The sequence below is a fragment of the Thunnus thynnus genome, chromosome 17 (assembly GCF_963924715.1).
Source record: "Thunnus thynnus chromosome 17, fThuThy2.1, whole genome shotgun sequence".
NCBI classification, from domain to species: Eukaryota; Metazoa; Chordata; class Actinopteri; order Scombriformes; family Scombridae; genus Thunnus; species Thunnus thynnus.
Window position 1 is genome coordinate 7,323,137 of NC_089533.1, and position 26,306 is coordinate 7,349,442.

Below are 26,306 nucleotides of genomic sequence, written 5' to 3' on the forward strand. Positions count from 1 at the left end.
CATCTCATCTCATAGCCTTGTTTCAGCCTTTCAAATCATCACCCACAACTCAAAATTTGTTGAGTAATTCAAACATCCAGAGCCAGTCTGAACCGAACAGATTGAAAGTCGGTAACACTACTGAGCTGTGTCAGAATCAGACAGACTGAACTCTACACTTCATTCTGCATGAAGGAAAAGGTTGCTGCAGTGACTGTGCTGTGAGCTGCAAGGTTCAAGTCTCTTGCATCCCTAAACATGTCCACCATCACAGCCGGGTGTGATCAACTGTGGTCTATTATACTTACAAACCATCTGTAATAAAGCACTTTTCTGTACAAGTATGTAGCCACAGCTAGATGGCAGGTGCAAGCAGGATTTCAGCCTGGGTGTAGTTACTCTTAAAAGACAGAAATGTAGTTACCACAACTTGTCATAGATAGTAGCGTCTATAAACTACAAATTTGAAGTTTAATTTTGTGAATATTGTTGGCAAACAGGTCAAAGTCAAGAAAATATCAGTATGTTTTATCTTACAGTGTGCAAGTTTAATGTTTTACATATTAGTTTCTACATTAGCTTCAGCTGCAGAAGCTGGTTCTGGGGGGATGACTGGGGACATCAAAAAAATGCTGCATTCATATACCATGCTGCACTTCATGCTTTTTAGTGGACTTCCCCTCTGCATTAAAAAAATGTACATTGATAAAGTTTCTTTTGTATCACGTAAGTATTTTGAGAGGTTTAGCTACATCTGCTAGTATTACAATAGCTGTCCTTCACTGCATTGTCAAAAGTATAGACGTGTGTTCAAGTATATGTAATCAGTGAAGTGAAGCAGGTCCAAGGGAATCAAAGTAATTCACTTTTATATTTCAAAACAGTTGGTGAGGTGAATTGGTTCTCAATGCCCAACCTTATTAATAAATTAGTCTGACCTCGGCTGCAAACTCACCAGCCGTTGTTTAGCCAGCTATTTGTCTATTCTCGAATGCTGTTCTCTGTACACTCACTTAAGTGCAACACACATTGACTGGAGCAAATGTGCTACAAGTGATGCTTTTCTGGAGCACTGACAAACCTTGATGCTGGGAAATAAGAGAACAGCTATTATTGGGATGTGTTGCATGATGCTGCATGATGCTTCTAATGTGTTTGCTAAGAAAACAACCAGTGCAGATGTTTTGATGCGCGTTGTATAAAAGAAAACTGAATAATAGGTTATCATTTGATGTATTTCTTGAATATATCATACATGTTTCAGATAGTGTTTAAGTTCAGTTTAGTGGTAGTTTGTGTGTGCTATGTCTATTCTAAACTTAGTTCTTTGCTGTGTAAGATGAGGCAGTTGTGTGTTTAACAGTTAAGTTTATTCTGTTATACCCTTACCTGAGCCAGTGATAAGATAAACTGTAGTTATGTAGATGTTTATGTGTAAAACTGATAAGCTTTTAGAGGATAGTGTGGTTTGTCCATAATTTAATATAGTAGTAATGTTATTTTGTGATGCTACTTGGTGCATGCTTATGTACTGTCATATATGGTCGTGAAGAAAGACTGTTCCTAGGTTAGCTGAACTTTTGACTTGTGTTTCTATCTGAGGGTTGGTTGCTGACCTGTAAGGTTAGTAAACAGATGTCTTAAATTCTGTACAAGTAGTATTTAAGGGACTGGTTAAGTGCCAATCTTTCAGACAAAGAAAAGGTAGCTAGGTGGTATGTATCTTTGTCTCCAGAACTATGATGCATTATACTTCTGATTGTATTATTTGATTACATTATTTCATAACTTAACAATGCTCTCTTTGTGTGTTTATTGAGTGATCAGCAATTTCCCATTACAGTTGTCATGGACATTTTTCATCGTTGCTCAAGAACCACACAGAGACATAAAGTGAGCATTTAACATTGTTACCTGTTGAAGTAGTTGTAGACACTGTATAATACATCACACCATCAATAACAATTATAAAAAATGTCCAAACAAAAATACAATCTTGTATTTTTGGAGAGAAAGCATGTTGTTCAGCCAGCCCTTTCTCTAAAGGTTGCAAACACAAACCAGACAGCTTTATACCTCTCAGTCAGGTCCTTACACACTTTTACAAACTGTTACACCTTCTTACAAACAAGTACGGTCATACGATGATCCCACAGAGACCTCATGGTCAATCAATAACTTCAAACAAAGACATCCTTCGACTCTAGCTTGACTAGGTACCTCTTGATCCTCACAGTCTCTAAAACAGACGGCTTAAGACAAAGATATCTCTAGCTAAGAAACAAGTTCAAGAGTTCAACTAGCTTAGGAGTAGGATTTCTTCACCAACATGTATACCAGAATGACAAGGACATTACATCACATTCAGTTCAAAACAAATATTGACCCCTTAGTTTGAATTTGTAACATATATATAAAATATTTATAAAATGATAACCAATTATTCAGTTTTCTCTCACAGCATTCCTTTATGCTGTGTTCTGTCTGATTCAACCTGTCAACTGGTTAACAAGAAGGAAATGTAAGGCTGAATAATGCAGTGGTAAAGGAAATGGCTGTGCAGTCTGAATATCAGGCTGCTGCACTTTCAAAAGTAAAAAAAAAAAAAAAAAAAAAAAAAAAAAAAAGTGCAAGTGTAAACAAACAAAAGAGAAGCGCTTTGCTCTGGTTGTAACTTAGAAAAGATCAATCTTAATCTACCCATTAGATGCCTTTGAAACCATTTACCCAGTCTCTGCCAAGAAGCACACACACAAGTGCACACACACTGAAACACACACACACACTTTTAACAATGCCGGGCAAGATGACTGATAATCTGTTGATTAGATGTTTTTTTTAGGGAATCTGAGGCTCTCGCTGCCAATACACTCTTCTTACCTCTCTCTTAGCTTGATCATCTATACCGAAAACACACACATGTACACACAGCGCATTGAGACTGCTGGCAGTAATTTAATCAGATTTTGCGTTACTGTGTCCCTCCACCCACTCTCTCTGTCCCCGCATATGAATGTGACAAACTAAAGGAAATGTCTTTTTATACGTTTGGCATATCTGTTCCCAGCAATTCCCAGCGTTACAGTTCATCTGTTTCCCATCACTTTATCCAATTTCATACAGCCCGAATGAGACAATGCAGACATTATCCGTTTTTTTTTTTTACTGTTCTGTCCATGGATTCACAGGAAGCCAAAGCTTCTGTGGTGAGAACTCCCGCGTGATGGATCGTAATGGAGGGAGACATTGCACAGTTTTGACATATTGGAAATGCAATATCAGCTATATTCATTTCTGCAGATGGCTCCCCAGTTTCACTTTAGCTGTCCGTGTCACTTGTCATCTCACTGCTGCTGGAATATTATCTGTACAGCAGAGGGGACCCATTGCCATATTGTTATTTTGTTTCACTACTTTGCAAATCATATGCTCCTTTTGTACAAGCCCGCCTGCCCTCAACAACTAGGGCTGGTTTATTCTCCATACACACAGATATTGTGAGTGCATGCGGGGATTAGTAACATCACAGAAAGAGACATATTGCTTCTGAGTGTCCTTCTCCTTTGATCTTCTACGTGACTATCCAACAGTTCTCTGTGACAGTGAAAGCAGGATATGACTTTTGATTTTCCAGGGCAAACAGTAGCCTCACCTTAAAAATGTCTGTCTTTTGCGTCAGCCGCTGTAAAGCAGGAAGCAAAACTCCCCACAGTTTTTAGTTTGTATCCTCATGGAAGACGGAGGCTGTGATCAGCTTAGCCTGAGTATTGGACTAAATCACCATTTCGTTTTTACATCATTATTCAGTCCAATTGTCTTCATGCTCAGTGGTGACTTACATATCTGTCCCATCAAAGTCATTTTCAGTTGACTTTAAAGCTGTGGTAGGGTCGATCTTATCCTCGCTTGTCACCATTTTTCTGGCTCTGGCACAGGAAAAATGTCCCTATTCTTTATTCTACCTACAAAGCTCTTATTGGTTTTGTTCTTTTTCCACTCTGGGAAACAACCGTCAACAACTGCCAGAACTATTGCTGAAATAATCAGACATGTGTGACGATGTAGAAGTCTGGAACCAGTTCAGATCAGCTCGGTCTTGTGGCGGTTATCCCGACAAGTAAAAGGTTTTTGTGGTGCAAAAAGTATCCAAAAAAAATGCAAAGAAACTTATCAAACCTCAACTGATCTCATAATCCAGTTTACCACTCTGCATATGTATGTTACCAACAGTCATATTTTCACCAAAATACACATTACCATTCTCAGTCCTCATGCATGACCCTGTAAAGCTTAGAAGCAGGATTATTTTTTTAGTTCTGCGCATGTTAAAACATCCTCGTCTTTTGCTCTTCCGTTGGTCAGAAGGAACTGCTTACTCACTGGTTTTAATCATGCTGCAGGAGTGGTTTGAGAAGTTTGGATAGACATTTAACATTTGTATTCTTCTGCCATGGTTAGAATCCATTATAACCACCGTGAATCTAAGCTGAATACGGCCTTGATAAGCAGTGGAGCTGCTTTATAAATGTCACAGAAGGAATCTAAAAGGTGGAGTACCACTTAAAGTTTCAGCACAATGGGAGCATCTTTCTCCTCAGTATGTTGTTTTGTGGGGATGGAAGCAAACTGATGAACAGGAAGAACAGTACAAGATGTCTCAGTGTTTACTGTTTCCATGGTGTTGTATAAAACGCTGCTGTATATTTTGGTTTCATGTTTTGTTTAACTCTGCATTAAAACTTAAACAAATGTAAAGATGAACTTAATTAAAATATAGCTTTTTACAACATAGACCTAGACTGTAGTAATAAGATAGATCAGGCTAGACATTATTAATTAAATCAGACAGACCATAGCCTTCATGTGGTGCAGTGATTTTTTTTATTGTGTTGCGTTTGACAGAATACCACCTCGTTTTGCAAGCATCATCACAAGCATCCCTCTTAGCTCCTGACAGCTTTATATTTATGTTAATTTCTATGCAGATTAAGTGGCTGTGGGGAAACGCCCAATTGCTCTGTTGTTAACTTGTAAATAGATGGTGTTGACATGCGGTTGATTATTATTTTTGCTAATGTTGTGGTAATTATAGCTTCACACAATAGCAGGCGTTAAACATGATCTTCTCTAAAGCAGGGAATCTTCCCACTCCTGATGCTCTGATCAGCCCACTCCTTCATAATTTTTACCCTTCTCTTTCCATTCATTTACAGAAATGACAGAAACAAAAAAAGCAAAATTCACCAAAGTTGAAAACTAATTTCATATTCCCATTTCCAGCTAAAGGTCTGATTTGTTATTTCACTGCATTCTCTTTTCTGCTGGTGATAAACAAAAGCCAAACACAAATTTGGCCATACACACACCTTCTCTTGCTTTCTCTGTCCTGATTACTGTCATACACACACCTAATCTTCTAAATTGTGGCTCCAAAATCATTAGCGATCTCTGTGATTAGTGCTTATTTCATTTCTGTCTGTTATTTCACGGACCAGTGGCTTCGCTGCACAGCAGATATGAAATGCTGCTCCGGCATGGCTGCAAGCTGCTGTCAGGACAGTATATTATATTGGATTATTATCCCAGGGTTATTCGTCCTCATTCTCAGGGAGACTAAGCCAAAATCGCTAATTCATGAGGGGAAGTCACTTACGCAAGGAGGAAACTAATGGATGCTGGATCCTTCCTCACCAAAGATGTTTTATCCTCGTTTGGCCCACTGTTTATTTTTCTTTTTTTTTCTTTTCAATAAAAAAACACCATCTTGTCACAATGTCAAGATAAGATCCTTTTTTGAGGCTGGGCTTCTTCTCATAGAAAATCTTAACTCTTTTTCACACTTGTGTACAATTGTGTGTGTGTGTGTGTGTCCAATGTGTCTCTGTTCCACCTTGAGTAAGATAAAATAGGAGGAAAATATTTTTTCCAGAGGGAGTTATAATTTTTCACCTGAATTTTCACAGAAAATGCAATAAGTGAATAAATCAATGAATGATTCAAGTTTGACTTCACGCATTACTCCCTCCATTCTGGGAGAGCTATGTCTGTCAAAGGCAGGCTTTTTGATTTGGAGGCCCTTAGTAAACCCCAGTATGGGGCCTTTACAAACAACCAAAGGCGCATGTGCAGCCACAGAGAAGAAAACACTTTTGTTCAATGTCATAACAGCTTATATATGGACATTTTCAGTATTTAGAGATAACTCAAGTTGCTGGAGAAGAACAATTTTAGGAGTATGGGTGGAGGTAAAATCAAACACTACTTTACTTGCTTCTCTGACAAGCGGGGAAGCTACATCTCCAGTTCTGACCTTAATTGTCTGGACATTGACTGCTGTTCTTCTCCAACAGAAATCTTTTACCAGAAAGACCGCAGGACACATTTCAAGCTGTGCTTTTTCACACGACTCCCTCCGCTTGTCAAGTTAAGGCTCGTTGAGTTTATAAACGTGTTCATCTTCCTCCCTGCGAGGCATGTTACGCACGGTCGCCTCCACATACGAAGAGCTGCAGGGTCTTAGTTCTAAACATGGATGTGTATTCATAACAGGAACACTTGACGGACCAAACCTCCACAATCAAACTCAGAAGTGATGTGCCTGTTTGACCAGCTGATTGGATGTGTTTTTAGTTGTAGTCTTTCGGTGCAGTATGGGAGTTGACAGACTAGCAAGAATGCCATTTAACATGTACTTGGTTTGAAGTTCATGTTTACTGTAACCTTACCACTAGAAAAGAACATTGGTATCAGACAATTGTGCATAACTCTGGATTACTTTCAATTCTTCCAATGCCTTCATTTTTCAAAATTAAGCATCAATTGCAAGTCTGTGATAAGATATGAACACCTTTTTCCTGTATGAAAGTCAGAAATGCTTCATCCCCACCCATCACCCTGACCTACTCAACCTTGCATTCTGCATCGCTACAAGAAGGACAAACTACCACCTGCATTGGCACTGAATGTTGGTGTTGGATGTAAGTCGCATGTTGTTGCAGTTTTGAGTGATATGAACATTGTAACTAGGAATTCTGGACTGGGTAATCACTGCATATAACATCCACTAAAAAGGTGTTTTTTTGGATTCTGCTGTAGTCACCACACTGTTACACAAGTTAATGGGTATTTTCTTATCGACATTTTGTCTCCATTGGACTTCAAGCCTCATTGGATATTAAGGGATAATGAGGCTTTGCTGCAGGTATTGATCATATCAAGGTTTCAGGAAGCTCCACCATGTTACCAAGTCTTATATATCAATAGTGTCTGTCGAAGATAAGAGCTGATGTGAAGAACAGAGTCACTAGTCACACAGACCAAGAGAGCAGTTCTTTACTCTGTGCAACCAACCCTTTTCAGATGATTCTTCTTGAAATTCCTGGAGGTCCCTGCCCTCTTCAAAAGGGCCTTTTGGAAACGAGGGCATGGATAACAATGTCTATGATCTTGACAGTGCATTAAGCACATCTTAGCCTTGCAGAGGTGACATCCCCTCCACATACCATTGTGAGGAAGACAAGACATGTCATCCAGTCAGATGAGTTGGTTTCCTGTCGGTGATTAGGAGCTGCCACAGGTCCCCCACCTCTGTTCCATTACTCAACCTTGCATCAGCCCTGGCAGAGTCAGCCAGACTGTGACAGGTGAGATAGAGCCCCACTGGCCATCAGCGAGAGGTGACTTATTAAAAATAATGGGTGTGTGTGATATGATTGATGAGTTTGGGCTGACAGCTGATAGTCCATAGCTATATCTGGACACCTTCTGCACTGACATGACTGACATGCCAGGAGAGACGGAAAGTGAAAGAGAACATGCCATTTCAATATTTTAATTTTCCTTCACCTGCAAGAAGAAAGGGTGACTGAGGGGAAAGGGAGCAATACAATTATTATTCAGAGAGTACATAATGTTCGACCCAAACTTTTCTTTTATTTATTGTCTTTCTGAGGCATTGTCTGAATGTGAGCACATGCTATAATAAGGCAAGAAATGTAGTACCACAGGGCACAATGTCCCAAAATAAATACATTTTAATAAACCTTTTCTGTTTTGATCAGAGACATACTGCAGGGAAAGTTATGGACTGTGGAGTTCATTGAGGAAACTTTTAACATCTGCTCTAGAATATTGAATAGGGAGAAGACTGACACCTTTTTTCTTTACAAAAGGGAATATTTTCAAGGTAGAGGTGACATTGGCTTTTGAGAATAGTTCAACGATTCGGGAGATAACACTTATTAGTTTTCTTTTTGAGAGTGAGATGAGATCAATGTCCATCTCATGTCTGTGTTTAAGATATTAAACCAGAGTCAGGATGTGGTTTGGCTAACTTGGTATTGAGAAAGTTAGCCGGTTTAACCTATGCTTACCGACTGTATCCGGCAACCTGTGCAATAGCTAAAGACCAGAAGTATTGAGTGAGTGGATGAACTGTTAGTAAGGAAATAAGTAAAGAAATAGTTCCGGTATATTACTCCCTCACTCCCTCAAAAATCACAATTTATCATTTTTACATTTCTGGTCATGTATGGGTTAAACTAACAAAATATATAATGCAAACAAGTGCTGTGTACATCAGCAGAACACTACTTTGGCAACACTGATGCGAGGATGTTCACATTAGTCCCTAACAGGTTTGACTCTTTTTGTTGGCAGCTCAGTTTTTAATTGATTAATAAAAGGTTGGATGGCACAGACATAAATCAAACAATTTGCCCTTTGGGGATTGTCTTGATGTGGTACAAATCAAAATCTCATCACTCATTAGTTTGTATGCGCTTATGGTTTGGGTGGCATCTTTCCCGCACAGCTAAATTGTGCTAACAAGGCAGGTATCATGATCAAATAACATTAAAGTGACCAAAATATCGCAACAATAGTCAGACTCAGTGTGAGTGTCAGAGCAGGGGAGAACAGCGGGTGAGCGAACTGTCAATCACAGCTGCCAATAAACGCCCACACATGAGACATCAGTGCTACTATAAGTCGTCAAATCCTATTAGAGGGCCTGGATTTAGTGATTGACACCATCATGAGTGTGAATCAATGGGAGGCAGGGATTTTTAGGAGCCAGCATCTAGTGGCCGTCGGTTGCATTGCATACTTTAAGGTATGTCCACATTGGCTTCAGACTCAAGCCATGGTAGTTGCTGCTTGGTAGCTCTTCTCGCACCTACCTGTTGTGCTGTTTCAGTGGCCAAAAATGAGTTGGACCCATCCCACCTGTGTGACACCAGTGTTGACCCTCCAATCTCTTCCTGATCCACCAAAGTGAAAGACTTACTATAACAATAAGTCTGCTTCAGAGGTGTTGGTAGATATATTTTTTCACTTTGGTAGGACCCAGACTTGCTGTTTCCCTGTTTCCCTTTGTTATACTAAGGCACATCCTGACTCCAACTCTGTATTAAATGTACAAACATAAGATTAATATTGATCTTCTCATCTCACTCTCTGAAAGAAAGCAAATTTACAAAATTGCTGAGCTATTTCTTTAAAGCACCATTGGCGCTGACAGTGTGGCATTTCCACATCGGCCAACTAGGAGCCTCTGTATATGATTACGAGACTAGACTTTCCAAATGTTATTGGACTGAATAGATCAAATTCTGATAGTGAAAGAGTCATTTCGCTGGGGTGTGATGCTTGAAGAAATGTATCTGCTGATTTACAGATGTCTCTTTCACAATGTAAGTCGATAGGAAAAAGTTTTTTTGGGCGCCAGTGTGCATCATGCGATGGACACGGAAGTTGTAATTGCACAGTTTGGCCACTATGTCAAATTGGCTTCAAAGCCTGGTGCTGTTCCTGGGGGCTTGGTTTGCATCCATAAGTGTTACATGACCACCATGTACTGGAATATCCCTTGCCCCAACTATTCCGGCATTGTCATGGCATGTGCGAGAAGGCGCCGAACAGAAATGTTCCTGAATGTAGCTGCGTGGGTGAATAGTGAAAATCACTATAATTTACTGGGAATGGAAGGCATTGCTGAACAGATCAACTGACCTGTCCAAAAGCAGCATGTTAATCGATCAGGTCCTTCCAGCAGAGGTGAAAGCTATTGTGTCTCTGCAACACCCCCTTGGAATAAACTCCATTAAGCAGAATAATTCTTAAACACACAATCCACACTCAAGACAGTAACCTTGGTCAGAGTTCAGCTACGGGGATTTAATTCACTTTTACACTCAAGGGAGGTGTTTGTCTCTTGATTCCCCATTACGTTCTCACTTCCTCTATTTCCCTCCTCTCATTTTTATCTCTCTTGCTCCCTTTGAAGTTTTTATGCTCATCTTTCACCCTCCCTTTTCCCTCCTCTCAAACAGCATAAATATCATGCTGGCAGCAGTGACTGCAATCCTTTGTGTCCCATCGCAGCCCAGACTCACTTATGTGCTGTCTTGTAAAAATAAAAATTATTGACTTGCATGGTAAAATTACGTTAGGGTGTGGTGATAAATACGTTCCATAAAACTCCCAACATGTCACATCCATCTATCCATCCATCCATCCATCCATTTTCTGCCACTTATCCAGGACCATGACTTTAACATGTCACATAAATGGCAGAATTTGTTTAATGTGACGTGGGTATGTTTAGGATGTGAGGGTGTTTAAGATGCACGGGAAGCTAGCTTAGCGTGCAGGTAGTGGAGTGGCGTGCATAAAGCCATAATGATGAGTGGAGGCAGCTGTATGTGTGTGTGCTTAAACCCCTCCTTTCCCATACTCAGTGCCAACCCTATCGCTAACGCAGCAGCCCTCTGCATTATTTATCCCCACAGCAGTACAACCACTTTAACTGCTGCCGCCACTGCCGAGGAGGCAATGGAGAAAGTGCACACCTTGCAACTCAAAGACCTTTTTCATAAACTTTACTCCTCTCTTCTTCTCTCAGTAAGCCTAAAGGATAAAAGGCCTCTTTTCTCCTTTCTCTTCAAACCTCCAAGCTCCCATCTGCTTTGGTTTTATCATAAAACACCTTCTAAATTTTCCCATAATGGATATTGATTCGTCAAACAATAACAGCAGATCACCATAGACAGCTTGTGCAAACGCGGTGTAACCTTGAAACTTGGAGGCTCTTTATGAGAACTGATAAAACTGGTTGGCTGACTGTTATATGCTTCTGCTGCTATGCTTATTTCAATTTAATCTTCAATGCTTTTCACTTTATGTCCCGCCTGCCAGCAAAGCAAATGGGACGAACAAGAGAATTGTCTTATTACCTGCTTATTCTGTAATGGAAAGATACAAAAGGGTTGACAGTGGAATGTCACCGAGCAAAAAATTAATACAGATCTCTTGTACTTTTGGGGAAGGGAAAGTTGGCAGTTCATAATGGTGCATGAATACTACAAGTGACAAGTAATAGCAGAGTCAGCATGCAGTACCTGAGGAACAAACTCTTCACAGCGCTATGTCCAATCTCAAACAGGCCGTAATATTACAAATGCAAAGTACTCATCATCTGGTGTTGCTGTTTATTGATTTTTAACCGAAATGGCCTGCCTGCATCACTGAATCAACTCAAATAATGAAAAAGATGGAAAATGTTTGAACCGGAGCCAACATGGCAGATATGGTAAAGCTCTTTCTCGTGATAGACGAAGCTTTGCTGTGTCAGTAACATTGAAAGTGGGTTTTCTAAATATGGTGTGCTCTTCAGGGTATTTTGATGGCTCGGATGCTATATGGACAGAAGGAGATAAACAAGGGGCCAATGGGAATGGGAGCACAAAATAAAGAAAAGATAGCACTCCCTTTCAGGAGCAATAATCTGCCAGTTTTTTGGCATTACATCAGCAAGCCATTTGCAAAGCAGTGATAAGAAAATAGGATTGTATGCAAGAAAGCTAGATGAATTCAGAGTGGTAGGGGTCTGTGAGAGTCCTACATTAGGAGCTCATCAAGTACTCTAAACAAGGTCAGATAATCAGGGATACATTTATTTAAAATGTTGCAATTTTTCTCCATTCATGACCACATCTATTTCCAAATGTTTGCATTATATAGGAACATTCTTAGGAATTTTGTTTGTGGGTGGCTGGCTAACAACTGACCTTTCATCATGACAGGAATATACACTAATGGCCATGTCATCTTTGACTTCCACTCTGTGGGAGGCACTTCACGGCAAACAGGCAAGGTCATGCCATGTTTGCAGCTTCGCGCTTCCAGACATTCACACTTGCAGCTGTGAATACTAATGAGACGTGTTTTGTTGGTCAAAAGGCATTTTAATTGGCGGCAGATCGGCTCTCAGACCTCTGGCTTGGAATGAGGGAAACTAATGTGATATTGGCAGCAACTGAGTTTGACTTCTCTGACATTTCATACTCTGACTCAATTAAAATATTTAATGTTTTAAATTTAACAGAAACAACAAGAACAGAAAGGAGCAACAAACACAGTCCTACCATGAATTAAAGTTTTTGTTATTTTTTGTCATGAAAAGGTAACCTTTGGCCGCTTGTTAGGCAGATAAACAAGCTTTAAACACAGCATTAACATATCATCAACTTTGAAGTTGACATGTAGTTGCTTATTTACACATCCAGCAGAGACAGAGCAACATTAGCAATCATTTAGAGTCATGTTTCTAGCCACCTTACTAATATAAGTCCAATATTGACTCTGCTTTTAGCTCTGTTTTGGTCTACACCAATTCCTGAGGGAAATAAAGCTCTTTAGCTGCTAAATACTCGACTATGTTCACCAGCTAGATTCGAGCGTTGTTTGTTTGCTGTTTGGTGCTGGGCAGGTTTTACATAGTGAGAGGTTTTTTTGCTAAAAGCAGCTGCATTGTAAACCAGGTTGATGAGAGCAAAGTGAAGCAAAGTTGTGGCCTGTAAAACCAAAACAATGAGCTGAAAGACTCCAAAATGCTCTGTATAGATGAGGAAAATGTTGCAGAATCAAGGGATAATTTCCTGTGGGTTTGTCATGATGAGTGACATCTTTCATTTCATACAGAGTCATTTGAGCCATTGTTTTATATAGAAATATTGATTAGTGCAGTCTTAACAATGTAGGACATAACACCTCATTTCACAGCAGGTGATGTGGACACCAAATAATCAAATAATAGCTGGAAATCTGTATTGGCTCACTGGCATTGATCAAGTCACATCCAAGCACACGTTATCATGGTGGTGTTTATTATAGGGAACTTTTCTTTCACTGACAGATGACAACTGGGACATACTTTATAACACAGACAGTTATAGTCGATATTATCTATTTTCCTTTTCACAGGTGCAATTCACTTGTTAAATGAGAATTGATGTCTTTTTTTTTTTCCCATTGCACATTTTCCAGGCAGAGCGGTGTTTCCTGCACTATTCTACATGTCTGGACAGTTTTGAGAACTCATTACCTTCTCCCATCTGACAGCCCTACCTGAGGCGGCAAATCAGGAAGGAAGTGAGAGAGAGGGAGAGACAGAGACAGGGTCAGGGGCGAGGGTTTGCAAAATAACAGAACCCTACTGTCAAGGTTTTGTTCGCGTCTTTGTCATCCAGTGGCTCAAAAGGGGCCTTTCTGTCTGGCTGAGGTCTAATGGGATGTTGACCCAGCCCTAGACCTGTCTGTCAAACATCATCAGTCTTGACAAAAGGAGTGAAAGAGGGGCTAGCAGTGTCCCCCTGAAAGAAATTCTTCCCTAAGGAGGCCAGGGGCGAGAAAGATGTTGACAGTAGACACTTGGGAGCCATTTGCGCAGAAAGGCAAAAAAAAAAAAAAAAAGGAAATTTAGCTATCTGTGGCAGCTTCAAACACACACACACAAATATATAATGGAATAGCAAATGACTGCTGGGTAATTACGCTTAATGCTATAGTATCCGACCAATTAGCCGGCGAGGGTTAAATGGAACACTTCAATCTCTTGAGGGTTTGGACAGCTGCGTAAATGAAGTTTATATGAGGCATCATTAGAAAATGCTTTAATTCAGGAGAAGTCAAGGTAATGTGGTGCATGTCAACACACTGTTTCTGCTAATGAACTGGGTTCTATGCAGTAAAGCTATGGTGAGATTGCCAGGCCTCAGCAGACATGAAAAATGACCGTTAGATGTTGGACCACCACCATATGGGCCCTCTGTGGTGCTTCTCCTCTCTGTGCGGGGATGTCTGGTGAGTGCAGAATAATCCACAAAAAAAGAAAACCCAACCACATCTTGTAACTGCAAACGAGGAGTGATGGTGCCATGAATATTTATCCGCCGTCCTCTTCACTATGCTCCAGCAACTCCTAGTGTGTCATTTATTTTGTGCAGATACATATCTGTCAGGAGCACCTCTGTTTTGCAGAGGTGAATGAACCTGTAATATGGTACTTCATATTCTTCCGATCCGCACCACCTCTGTGGCAGCATGGTATTAGCTAGTCAATCAATCACGTCAGTAAACCGTCCATGAGAAAGCCAGTGTCAATAAAGGAGGAGGAGCTGGATATGGAGATGGATTTTTCATTTCATAGAAAACCATTTTTAAACACTCCAGCACTGAAAAGCTGGCTATTGGCAGTGCACTTTGCTTCTCATTTTGTTGCCTTTTTCCAACAATATTAAACATCAGCGGTAAACATCAGGTTTGGTTTTAGTCCTCAAAGTTGAGGACATTAAGTTTCTTTCTTAGCTCAGAATTTTCAATCAATGCTGAGAAATCATACAGGGAAAAGAAATAGTTCAGAGAAGTCAGAGATTAATAAGAATCTCCCCAAGAGTAACCTTGATAGACCGCAATGCAGTGTAGCCAAAAGGGATGTGCAGAGGGCCCAGTATTTGTATTTGTATCTGTATTTGTTGAGCTAGCAAAATTATTTGTATTTGTATTTGTATTTGAATAAAAGTGGAAAGCAGCTTGAAAATCCTGTTTTTGTTTTTATTACACTTTTAATTTCAGAAAATTAAAGTGTTACAATAAGTGTTCATGAATAAACTACCTTACAAAGCAGGTCCCCCACACCGGGTCTCAAACTGGAGTCTCCCAGATAATAGACGACTCATTGCAGACAGACCTCTACCTATTTATACTAATAAATATACTTTACTTAATAATAATATACTTTATTGCCTATTTTTTACAATCTAACTTTGTGGAAGGGAGAAGGGGAACAACAGGTTGTCGAGAGTCCTTTGGGAGCACTTTGCATGTGTCAGTAGCTCAGCTTTATCTCTGGGGAACACCCCCAACTTCGGGAGTGATGTCCAAATTAGGAAATATGCATCATGTAGCAGGTGGATGTGACTCCTTTCATTGAGACCTACTGATAGACATGACAGTGGAGCAGAGGACAGAGACTGACATAGCGATGTAACCGACCTGCGTGCTGGTATTTGACATGTATCTTTTTCTTCCCGAAAACAAATCACCTTTAAAATATTTGTATGAATCAAATCAAAAAAACCCACAATTTGTGCTTCGCCGAATAACATATTTGTATTCCAGCACACCCCTAGTAGCCAAAAGTTTTTTGTTAGATTTTTTTGGGGTAAGAGACACTAATCCTGCTTTTTGCTGACTGGAGAGCCTCTTGATCTTTTTGTTACTTCTTTTTCCCATTTTTTTTACTTGAAATATAAACTTCTCGAATACATCTGCACATGTCAAAGCCCAAGTCTGATCCCAAATATGTGAGTGGACGACGCAGAGCATTCAGAGCAGTCCTGAGCTTTTGACTTGAAGGCAGCATTTTTATATACTTTCACCTTAAGTTTTGGAACTTTTGATCTCTGGCATAACAGTATATAAATGACTGTAAATCACAAAAAGCATGTTATGTCCTTTTCCAACATTTCTCTCTTCATTTACATATAAAACAAACATCTGGATTCAACAAGCCTAATGCTGTGTTCACATCATGTGTGATGGAAGTTCTGATAATTGGTCAACCCAGGACTAATTGCAGAGTTGGTCACGTAACCATTTAATCACCTTGAATAACAGACCTTTGCTGACATGAGGCATCAAAATTTGCTTGCTTTTTCATGCATTGCTGAAATGTTTAGCTCCAAGTTGGATATATTGAAGCTTTCAGAAAAATCAGGTTTTCATTGACTAGATGTTGAAGTGAATGGTATTTGGTAACAGTACATGCAGTTGATCTGTGGAGTTTAGCTTATCTGCTAAACATGCTGCTCACGCTATGTTTGCTCCAAATATTTGTGCTTTCTCTGTAGTGGCGCTTCACAATCGCCGTGGTCTTGGAACATATGAGACAAACTGGTTCTGAACTGCTCCTGAAAGTATTTGCTCTGCTTTGTGTAACTACAGTCATTGTGTATTGGGCTCTGAGTGCTTCCAAAAACGTGGGTGACCTACGCTCAGCAATGTGCCCTGCCCCTGCACAGAGCAGAGCGACTTGCTGATCGCTGGTTTATTCAAAGTTTATTAATATTAAACATATTGCATGTCCAAATTGCACCAAATTCGACACTGCACTCCCTTTGGTCCCCAGCCATACACCCATCAAGAGTGGAGTCGATTGGATGAATGGTTCTCAAGATACATGGAGGACATACATACATACATCCAGACATACAAAGATTCCTGCCTTTAGTAGAGAGATGTTTTGTCTGAATACTGACATCTGATCACAGGCATTAATGTTTTCATGCAATAAAAATTAGCATCCTCATTATCTCAGTTCTGCTGCATTGAGATCCTATCTCAGTATGCAAATGAGGGAGGCAGAGCTGGCAAACTTGTTAACAAAAATGGGAGCACTGCTAGATACTCTCAAAGGACTGCCACATTGTGACAGACAGAGACAGCGAAGGATATGTTTGATTGGCCTTGCTAACTAGGCTAAAACTTCTTGTTGTAAGAAGGCCATAAGAACTAGAAGGTATTCTAGTTATGTTCTAGTTACATATTCACACATGCACAGCTGGCAGACGCAACACCGTAGCGTATGGATAGAAGTACACCAGCACCAACATGCTGAGTAACGTTAATAATGACAGCAACATAGCCTGGCACGGTGACCACATATTCACACACACACACACACACAACTGACATATGCAACAGCGCAGTTCCACAAGCACCAACATGCTGAGTAACATTATAAATGACACCTGTACATATCATGGCACGGCAGCCACGTATTTACACACACGCACAGCTGACAGATGCAACAGCATCATTAATCAAGTGTATGGATAGAGGTAAACCAGCACCATGCTCAGTAAAGTTAAAAATGACACCTGAACATGGCCTGGCACAGCGGCTACATATACCACACACACACACACACAGATTGCAGACGCAACAACATCAGCATTAAATCCAATCGTACACCCAACAAAAGCTCTACCCATAAAACAATAATATTGGAACAGGCAGTCCAAAATTGTAAATTAGCTCACTTTTGATGATTATAGCAGGAGACAGCGGGGCTCGGTGTTGAACACTGAATTTTTTTTAATAACAGTCTAACGTTTCAGTCAGTTCTCTTTCAAAGGAGAGCAGAGAGAGCAGAGAGTACGTCATCATTGATGCCCTGATGCCAGTTTTTATCCGACTGACAGTTGAAAAGAGTCTTTAAACAGTACCGCCTGTTGCTGCCACTGATGGGGAAAGGGCTAAATTGGCAGCCACATACGTGTCGTTACTATTTGGCACTTGTTGAGGAGAAACTGGCGCAGCAGTAGGTGTCTGGCTTGATAATAATGGCTGAACTTGTGCTGAATTCTCTTTCTTCTGCTCCTCATGACGTCTCTTTGTGACTGTTTTGTTTCGCCATGGTTTTTTATCTTAACCTACATTAAAAGCAGCTAGCTAGCAGAAAGTAGGCTTCTGTTCCTCTGTGCAATGTGCAGCTGTACACCAAGTGAAAGAGGAGGGGCTGCATGCAGTCCGGCATTTGCAAAATGACCTGTCATCATCATCATATGGTAAACAACAAGCAAAAAACAAGGATTGTACTCGTTGACTGCTATTCACTGGATGATCTAGCAAAAAAGGAAGCCTTCTGATTGGGTGCGCCCAGGCCCACAGCTACACACCAGACTAGATGATGACAAAAATTCCTGACTCCTTTTCAAAAAGTGTCAACTTCTCTCTAGAAATACAGAAAAGAAAAAAAAGTCAGTATTTTTTTCAGCCAGTCATTATGGTCTCAATCACTAAATTCAGGCTGGTTCTGGTGATCATTTTGGAAATTTTGGCTCTATTAATAAGATTTGAAGTATTACAGTAGTTTTGATGTCTACCGTATGGCGTTGATTGACTGCTGTGATTTACAGTTCTCTCACCTGCTGCTCTCCTGGCTCTGCGACTCACACTGAGTTGGACTATTGATGCAATATTTCAGTAAGTTTAATGTTACCTGATTAGCAAAAGTTGCTACCAAGTGTGCAGTGCTGGGTGTTCCCAGTAAGCTAGCATGTGCTTCGGTCTGCAGTAGCAGGGCCTGGCAACACCCCGCACTCCTTATTTGGAATGCCTTGCCTCCAAACGGAAAAGATGGCGCCGAACCATGAGCAGCAACTCTAGGTTTCAAACCCGCTCCTCGCTACGTCCATCTTTACATACAGTCTATGATTAAAACATATTTTTCTTACACAGAAAAGCTACCAGGTGTAAATGTGTGTATGGATCACATTAAATTACAGCATTGCATCAAAAACTGTACCTTATTGCATTTTTTTCCTCAATACTGTGAGATAATGATCAGAGAACATATGTTATGGATTGTGATCTGTAGCTCGTATAAAAACAACATATTGATGTTTAAATTTTCATTTCACTGCTGGGGGTCCAGACAGCACCACTGCTCTTGGTTTATTAAACCATTCCCATCACTCACTTCCTTTCAATCACCACAGCACTGAAGTGGATGGTTGGTATGATGATTACTATTCATGAGTAGGGACCTCAAAACTACAGTCTCATTTACATGTTTGCTTGTGTTACACATACACACACTTATACTTTTCAAATAAGCTGCACTCTGCAATTTTAACTCAATCTATTATTCAAAAATGCCTCAAAGCCATTTGGTGGCTCTTGGTGAGGTGGTGGTGGAACAGAGGAGACAGTAGTAGAGAAAGAAATAGTTCTTCACATACAGTACCGCTAATGGGAGCGTGTCATTGTGTTGTTAACACACACAATATGGAGGGATTGGAGAGTTCTTGTAATATTTGGTGAGGCCCTATTGAAGTCTGGGCTGGTAATGGCAGGGTGCTCTCTGCTTCTAAATCATTACATGGAAATTGCCTCTGTTTTTTGACTTGTTGCTTGCTGTTGTGGGCTCTACAGTTTCTTGGCTTGACCCACTGAGACCTGCTCACAATTCAAAAGCTGAAGGCTTCTGCAGAGAGAGGTTGATAATATGAGAATGAAGGAGAGTGCCTCTCTGGCAGCCAGACCTGTCGCTCACTTCAAAATAACACCTGTAGCCATCATGACTCTGTGTGTGTGTGTGTGTGTGTGTGTGTGTGTGTGTGTAATAAAGTTATTCTTTATAAGATTAGTTAATCAAAAAAGAGCACACAGACATCATGCACATACTGCTGGAATCACAACTTTCCAATGATATCAGTATTCAGTGTCCATTGCTGATGAATAAAAAATATGCTTTGAAATCATGTAAAAACCAAAAGATGTTACTTCAAATCTTAGCACATAATCAGAATTTAGACATTTTCCCCAGTATCAAAGGAAACCCAGCAGACTAATGTCTGTACATCCATGGTTACAGTGCATGACAACATGACACTCTCAGTGTACATAACCAAAGCATGACGAGAGGTGTGGTACTCAATATAATCGATCAATCCCAAAGAGAAATTAGAAAAATAAAAACATTAGGATTGATGAATTTGTTTTATACTGGACTTTTTACAATGGATTGTTTGTTTGTTTACATTACTAAGGCTCAGAATGGGGCATCAACATGTTTTTTTTTATATCTTTGTAACACTGACACCTTCCTCTATTCATTCATATACAGATATGTGTGATGTGTTGAGGACCTGTGGACATACCAGCAAAAATCCCACAAAACAATCCTACAACATGTATAGAGCCATTCACGTGCAAAATGTAGCATTTCTGAGTAACCTGACTTATAACAATACGTTAAGTTAAGACATGTAGTGACAATGCCATAAGTCTGTAAATAAAGGGAGTAATAAACCAAGTAGAAACAGCTAAAGATTCAAAGAATTATATGCAAAAGAAGGAAACACTAATGGATAATTATTTGCTGTTGGAGTGCTACTTTGCTTCAAACATTAACTCATGAAACCTACTAACGTGAGAAACTCTTGTAACTCATTATCATATAAGTAAAGATTGATTTCTTAATTGGTGCTGTTGGCTAAAAAAATGCAGCACCATCAACGTGCAATCAGCCGGTGTACGTACTGCAGGGTTATCTTTGCAACGTGTGTGTCTGAGCATCAAAGGTAAAGAGTCCTCGCTTATCGTTCCTCTAACTTTGTCTCCTCCCTCTCAGGTGTTCACCAGGTACGGCAAGTGCTACATGTTCAACGCCGCAGAGGAGGGCAAGACGCTCCGCACCACCATGAAGGGAGGGACGGGTAACGGCCTGGAGATCATGCTGGACATCCAGCAGGACGAGTACCTGCCGGTGTGGGGGGACACGGGTAGGCCTGACAACATGCTCAGATGCTCTGCTTGCTTTGCTTTGAACAGATCCACATGCGAAGTGTGTGTTTGTAACATCTCGTGACATGCTTATAGAGTACGCCATCAAAGTTAATTAGTGAAAATCACACCACCTTCCTCCAAACTCCTTTCACTTATGTAGGAGCCAAATTAATAACAGTTTAATAAGTTTAATTCAATATGTGCCAACTTTTTTTAACAAACACAGCATATGTCACAACTCATGAAGTCAAAAAATTTCAGAAAACTCAGAGAAGATTATAGAAGATTATATGTTTGTTCCACCAGGATCACAGGAATATGTTGTTACGTTGAGTGCCTTTTACTGCGGCACTTCATGTTGGTGGATTACATCTGGTACGTCGCGTGGATACACACAGTATCTGTCCCACACTGAGCCTTTGGGCCATGGCTGTTTTCTGGCACTTCAGTATTTCCACATATGAGTCAGCACCTGTTTTGGACAGCCATTTACCTCTACGCTAGCATAATGCTCTCTTTTAAAATGCCTCTTTTACCCAAACTGAAACACCTGGTGTACTACTGCGGTCCAATACACTGCTGCCTTGTTTTCTTCTCTCTGTCTCTCTCTTTCTTTTTGTTTTCTTCCTATTTTTAGTATATTGGCATGAGAACTGAATATATCCTTACTGAAGGAAAAAAAAATCTGGTACAAAGCAAATTTCAGACTGTGCAAATCAAATAAAGTCTTTAAAACTTTATTTTCCCAATCTTCTCCCACACTGAGCCTTTGGGCCATGGGAGGTTTTTTTTTTCTCCATTCACATTATTTAATTTATCCCTAATTAACACAGCAATGATTCAGTGTCCTGATGAAATCATTTAAGGGACATTTTCACACCCAAAAACTCTTATTAAATTTTAAATGGAGAAAAGCTGTGCGAGGTTTTAGGATGTGTGAGCTGACGTTTCTATATGCCCATGTCTATAATGCATTATAAACAAAGTTATAATGTGTTATAATCTGCTTACAGCACTGTATAATTATAGTTATAAGCAGTCCTCAATATTCATAATGCTCTATAACAATAATCTTAATTGTATAATGACTTATATGGTCGAGTATCATAATACTTCATAACTGCTGGTCACTTACTTACTTATTATAAGTTACTCTAAGTGGTCATTGAGTGCTTTAAGTAAAGTGAGAAAAATATAATTAAATCTATGTGTAATGAGGGAGGGTTCCCACACCAGGTCTGGAAACCTGGTCTCCCAGATCACAGATGGCGACGCTAACCAGTCAGCCAAAGAACTGAGCCATTGGTGAAGGGCCAGGGCGTTTGGTCATCCGTGGTCGTTATTTGTAGATGGCACGGACCTGCAACATTGACACTATGCAAGAACAACACACAAACAAAACGTTGTGAAATTAATTTATATGTTTAACAGGTCATAACGGATATTGAATACTCCAATTTGACACAACTTTTTGATTCTCTCACCACACGAGCGCTTCATCCCAGCGCCCTGCCAGCATTTTTCTGCCAGAGAGAAACGCTGTAAGGACACAAGCCCTTACCAAGGTTGAGACTTACCAAGTGTTAACACCAGTGCCTGGTTTGCACCTGAGTCACTTTTGTTGATCAAATGTTTACATAAAGTAAAATTTACAGCTACAGGTAAAGTATAATTGTTTCAGGTATTATCTATAATTTGAGTCAATTTAGTGTTTAGACTAGGGTGAGTTTTTTAGTGTAATGTAAATGTCCATCATTCAGTTGTTCATCATCAAAAAGTTGTATCAGATTGGAATACTGAATTTCTGTTATGACCCGTTAAACATATAAATTAATTTGTTGTTGCATAGTGACGAGGCCCGTGCCCTCCAGAGAGTAGGGGAGTGGTTATAGTGACCACGGATGACTAGACGTGCTGGCCCCTAGCCAACAGTGTAATTCTTTGGTTGACTGGTTAGCGTAGCTGTCTGTGGTCTAGAAGTTTGAGGTTTGAGACCCAGTGAGGGAGCCCTCCTACTTAAAGCACCCATTGACCACTTAGAAAGCGTTACCACATTGTTTTGTTATTAAATTGTCCTTAACAGCTACAGATACTGTAGTTTCTTGAATATTACATGCACATCAGGTAAAATCTTATTGTTATTGCTATGATTAACATGCTATGATTGAGCCTAATACTCAAAGCTTTATCCACACAGTTACTAAAAGTGGATTTTTAGAGCACTGGCAACTTTTTTAGGCTGTATCCAGACCAAATCAGACATTGCAGTGAAAACTTTACCATTCATTTGAATGGGGGTAGCACTACGGGGACTTTGGCTGCAGCGGTGATGCACCTGAGGGAGTACAAAGACGTGACTGGGAAGAGGGGAGGACAGTTTTCTTTGTTTGATAATGTTAAAAGTAAAGTTAGAGTTTGCTGTCGGCTCCCTGACTCATTTTAAAAAAGAAGAGAGGAAAAAGAGAAAGAGACAGAGAGAGAGAGAGAGAGAGAGAGAGAGAGCAGCCATGGTCGAGTGAGCTAGAGAGCGAATGAAAGGGAGGGAGCAGTGATCGCGAGAAAGTGAATCGGATCAATAAAATGTTATTTTCAGATTGTTTCACAGCGGTTACGATCTAGAGCACAAATAAACACGGCCACACCCCCGCACACCTCCACACAACCCTGCAGCGGTGTGCCGCAACGCCTGATTTGGTCTGAATATGGCCTCGGTCCACTTCAAGCACTTGTTACAGCAATAATTGTGGACTTCCAGCTTTTCCTGCTTTGTATTCACTGTAAGTCACAGTGAATAGGTGCCTCAACAAGTTGCCTAATACATTGTGTTTCAGGCCAGCTGACTATTCCTCAGTGAATACAGCCTCCTTAGTGATCATAATGCACATTCAAAACCTTTCCAACTCGAGTACTGGAGCCTCTCTGATAATCTTTATTATAAAGTGGTGCAGTTTTACATTATCCTCCATGCTGATGTGCGTACTACAGATCTTGTTAGTGGTTCAGATTGTGTATTTTAGGGAGGCTGGATGTCTGAGTGGTTCCACAGTGAAGCTCATTGAATGGCTGGCTCACGTCTTAAACCAGAGGAAGAGCAGATAGGGGAGTTCCCACAGCAGCTAGTCAAGCTACGAGCTTGCCCAGCAGATGGACATTATTTACTCTGGGCTCTAACTTAAAGAAGATCTATCATCAAAAAGTCCACATCTTATCAATCCTCCTCATGTTCTCCTATGGACAGCAGGTCCCAGAGCTCCTCCTGGTTTTATATCCGTTTGATCAGGCTCTTCTCCAGCCACCATCCTGACAGCATGCGGAGCTTCATCTCCCAGCAGGCTCCGGTTTCCAGTGCCCTTGTTTATCCCTGTGTGGTTTAATTAGCCCAGATGAGCTGAGTCAGCCTCAGCAGGGAGCGCAGTGTCTCCTCAACCGAGCCAGGTCCCTGAGCTGTGCAGACATGATGAGCACGGCGACTCTTCCTCCATCTCTGCCCACCAATTATCTTTTTTTTCTATCCAGTCCCCAAACTTTCTCCCCTCCTTTGGCGTTTCTTAATGTCCATCATCCAGAGGCCAGCAGGTGGTCTCCGAGGTTCTATTAGCACACTGTTCTCTCCTGGGAGCCGTAGGGAAGCCATACTACTCCTCCTCACTTTATCATGATGGACAAGCATTAAAAAAACAACGTGTCTCAGGGTGTGAGAGATGAACAGGACTGATATATGTTTGAGTGGTGGGAGAAAACAGATGGCCTGTTGCCTGGATACCCGGCGTTCTCCTCACAGTGTTGCTGTCCAAGCTACTCAGTGATGGTAATAATAAATGTATTGCATGTGTCTGTCCGTCTTATTTCCATCCTTACTGTGGCTGTCTGGAAGATATTTTCATGAATTTACTTTAAATATTAACGCAGAAGACAGAGGGAAATCAATCTGAGTCATTAGGATTCTATATCAGACCATCAATGGTTTTGAAGTGTTGTTTCTGCTCCTTGATTTGCTAGTTGAGATGTACCGGAGCAGGGAAAAGTGTAACCTTTGGTCCCGTAGACGCCGGCTGCACAGATCTCCGTAGCAGGGAAAACATCCCCACACCTTCCTTTTTGTTTTTGTGATTGCTCATTTCAGAAATGCTTAGAATCATTATTTAAAATTCATTTAAAATAGCTTCCAGCACGTCGAACGCTGACGGTTTTCATAATGTAAAAGTTCTCGTTATGCCCCCCTTTTCACATCTATGAACTTAGCGCAGCTATTGAAATATTTCATGTTTTAAATTTTAATATGTTTAATAATCAGATCAAGTCCTGCCTGACCTGTTTTTTTAAAAAATCCGTCTGGTGTTTCAGCCTTGGACAGGCCTCTCCGACAGTCTTGATCAAAGTAGTCTGTTTAAACACTCGGCACCCACCACATGTTTTCCTTCATCGGCGAAGCTATAAAATGTTTGCATTGTGGAGAAAAGCCCTTCGAGCTCATCGCCGCCTGTGAGACCGCATTAACATTCGAGTTCCGTTTCTTCTTAAATCAGACACGTCGTCTCTTCTTCATCGTACACATCGCAGAGTTTTGGTTCATATCGTATCAGCGCTCATGTACAGAAGCTAAACTTGTAAATCTGACATTTCAGAGTTTCCAAGCAACCATTTACATTGTGCTCAACCACTATGTCTATTTTTAACAGCATCATTGATGGAGTAATGCATAATTTGAGAGATATATGCAAAGACTTCTTGAGATATTGACCTCTGTTTTATCTTCTACCCTGAAAATGAGAGAGGCATGATATGTGTTTTTTTGTGTCTCTTTGGCTGACTTTGCTCTGTTGTCTGTTGTTTTATTTGATTCTCTTCCTCTTATTGATTGCTTCTTTACTTTGTACCCCCTTTTTTTTTAAAATCTTTTTATTAGTTGCTATCCTTGATTTTATTTACAGCTGCATCACTCTGTAGATAAACACTGGCGGGACTTATCACCAGTCTGAGCTTTCTGTCTTCTGTTTTTCTGTTTTCCATCAGTGTGCCATCCATCATCTTAAATCTTAGCTCCCGTTTTATGTGGCAAACAGGCGAGTAAAGCCAGACAAGCATTTGAGTGCTAGACTTTCACCATGCTCTCTGCGTGCTTTATGTCTGCTGTTATTAATCAAAGCGACGGAGAAAAAGCACTCTTAGAAGTGTCTGAAAGGAGCAGAGGGATGTTTGTTCAACAACAGGTTAAACCGAGTGCAAAGTGGAAGTGGAAAGTCCTTGATCCTTTTATCTTTTCAACTTGTGTCATTTCCCTTTGTGGCGTTCGGTCAGTGTTATGTTTGCGTCAATATTCTATGTGTGTGTGTGTGTGTCAAACAATTGCTTTTGCTTTCTGAAAACTTGTGAGAGCTGTTCTCCTTTTTGTGGATCAGACTTTCTTACACTGGCGAGGATATAACTTTAATTATTGCTGTTGTTGGTGAACACCAGCAATACACAGGAGGGTGACTCAAGCCGTCTGTGGATGCAATGCTCATTTACTTGCTGTTTAGACGATATTTTTCTTTCAATTTCAGTCTTGTTGTAAATTTTGATTTGTTCTGTGCCTTCGCAAAGTACATTTGTGCTTGACAGCGAAATTACAATAATAACATTTTGTGCAAACTGGGCAAATATAACAGCTTAGCTTGCCACGGTGTTGGAGCTTCTTCTTCTGTAGCAGCCTC

At 40.4% G+C, this 26,306-nt stretch overlaps 1 protein-coding gene across 5 annotated transcripts in view; it reads left to right on the plus strand.

Annotated features, from left to right (window-relative positions):
• asic2 (acid-sensing (proton-gated) ion channel 2) overlaps positions 1-26,306 on the plus strand; it is a 406,881-nt gene that overhangs the window by 359,277 nt on the left and 21,298 nt on the right. For all 5 annotated transcript variants that reach the window (XM_067570533.1, XM_067570535.1, XM_067570534.1 and 2 more), the window contains one exon: positions 20,459-20,609. In XM_067570533.1, coding sequence (XP_067426634.1) covers positions 20,459-20,609 — 151 coding nt within the window. The remainder of the gene's footprint in view (positions 1-20,458; positions 20,610-26,306) is intronic.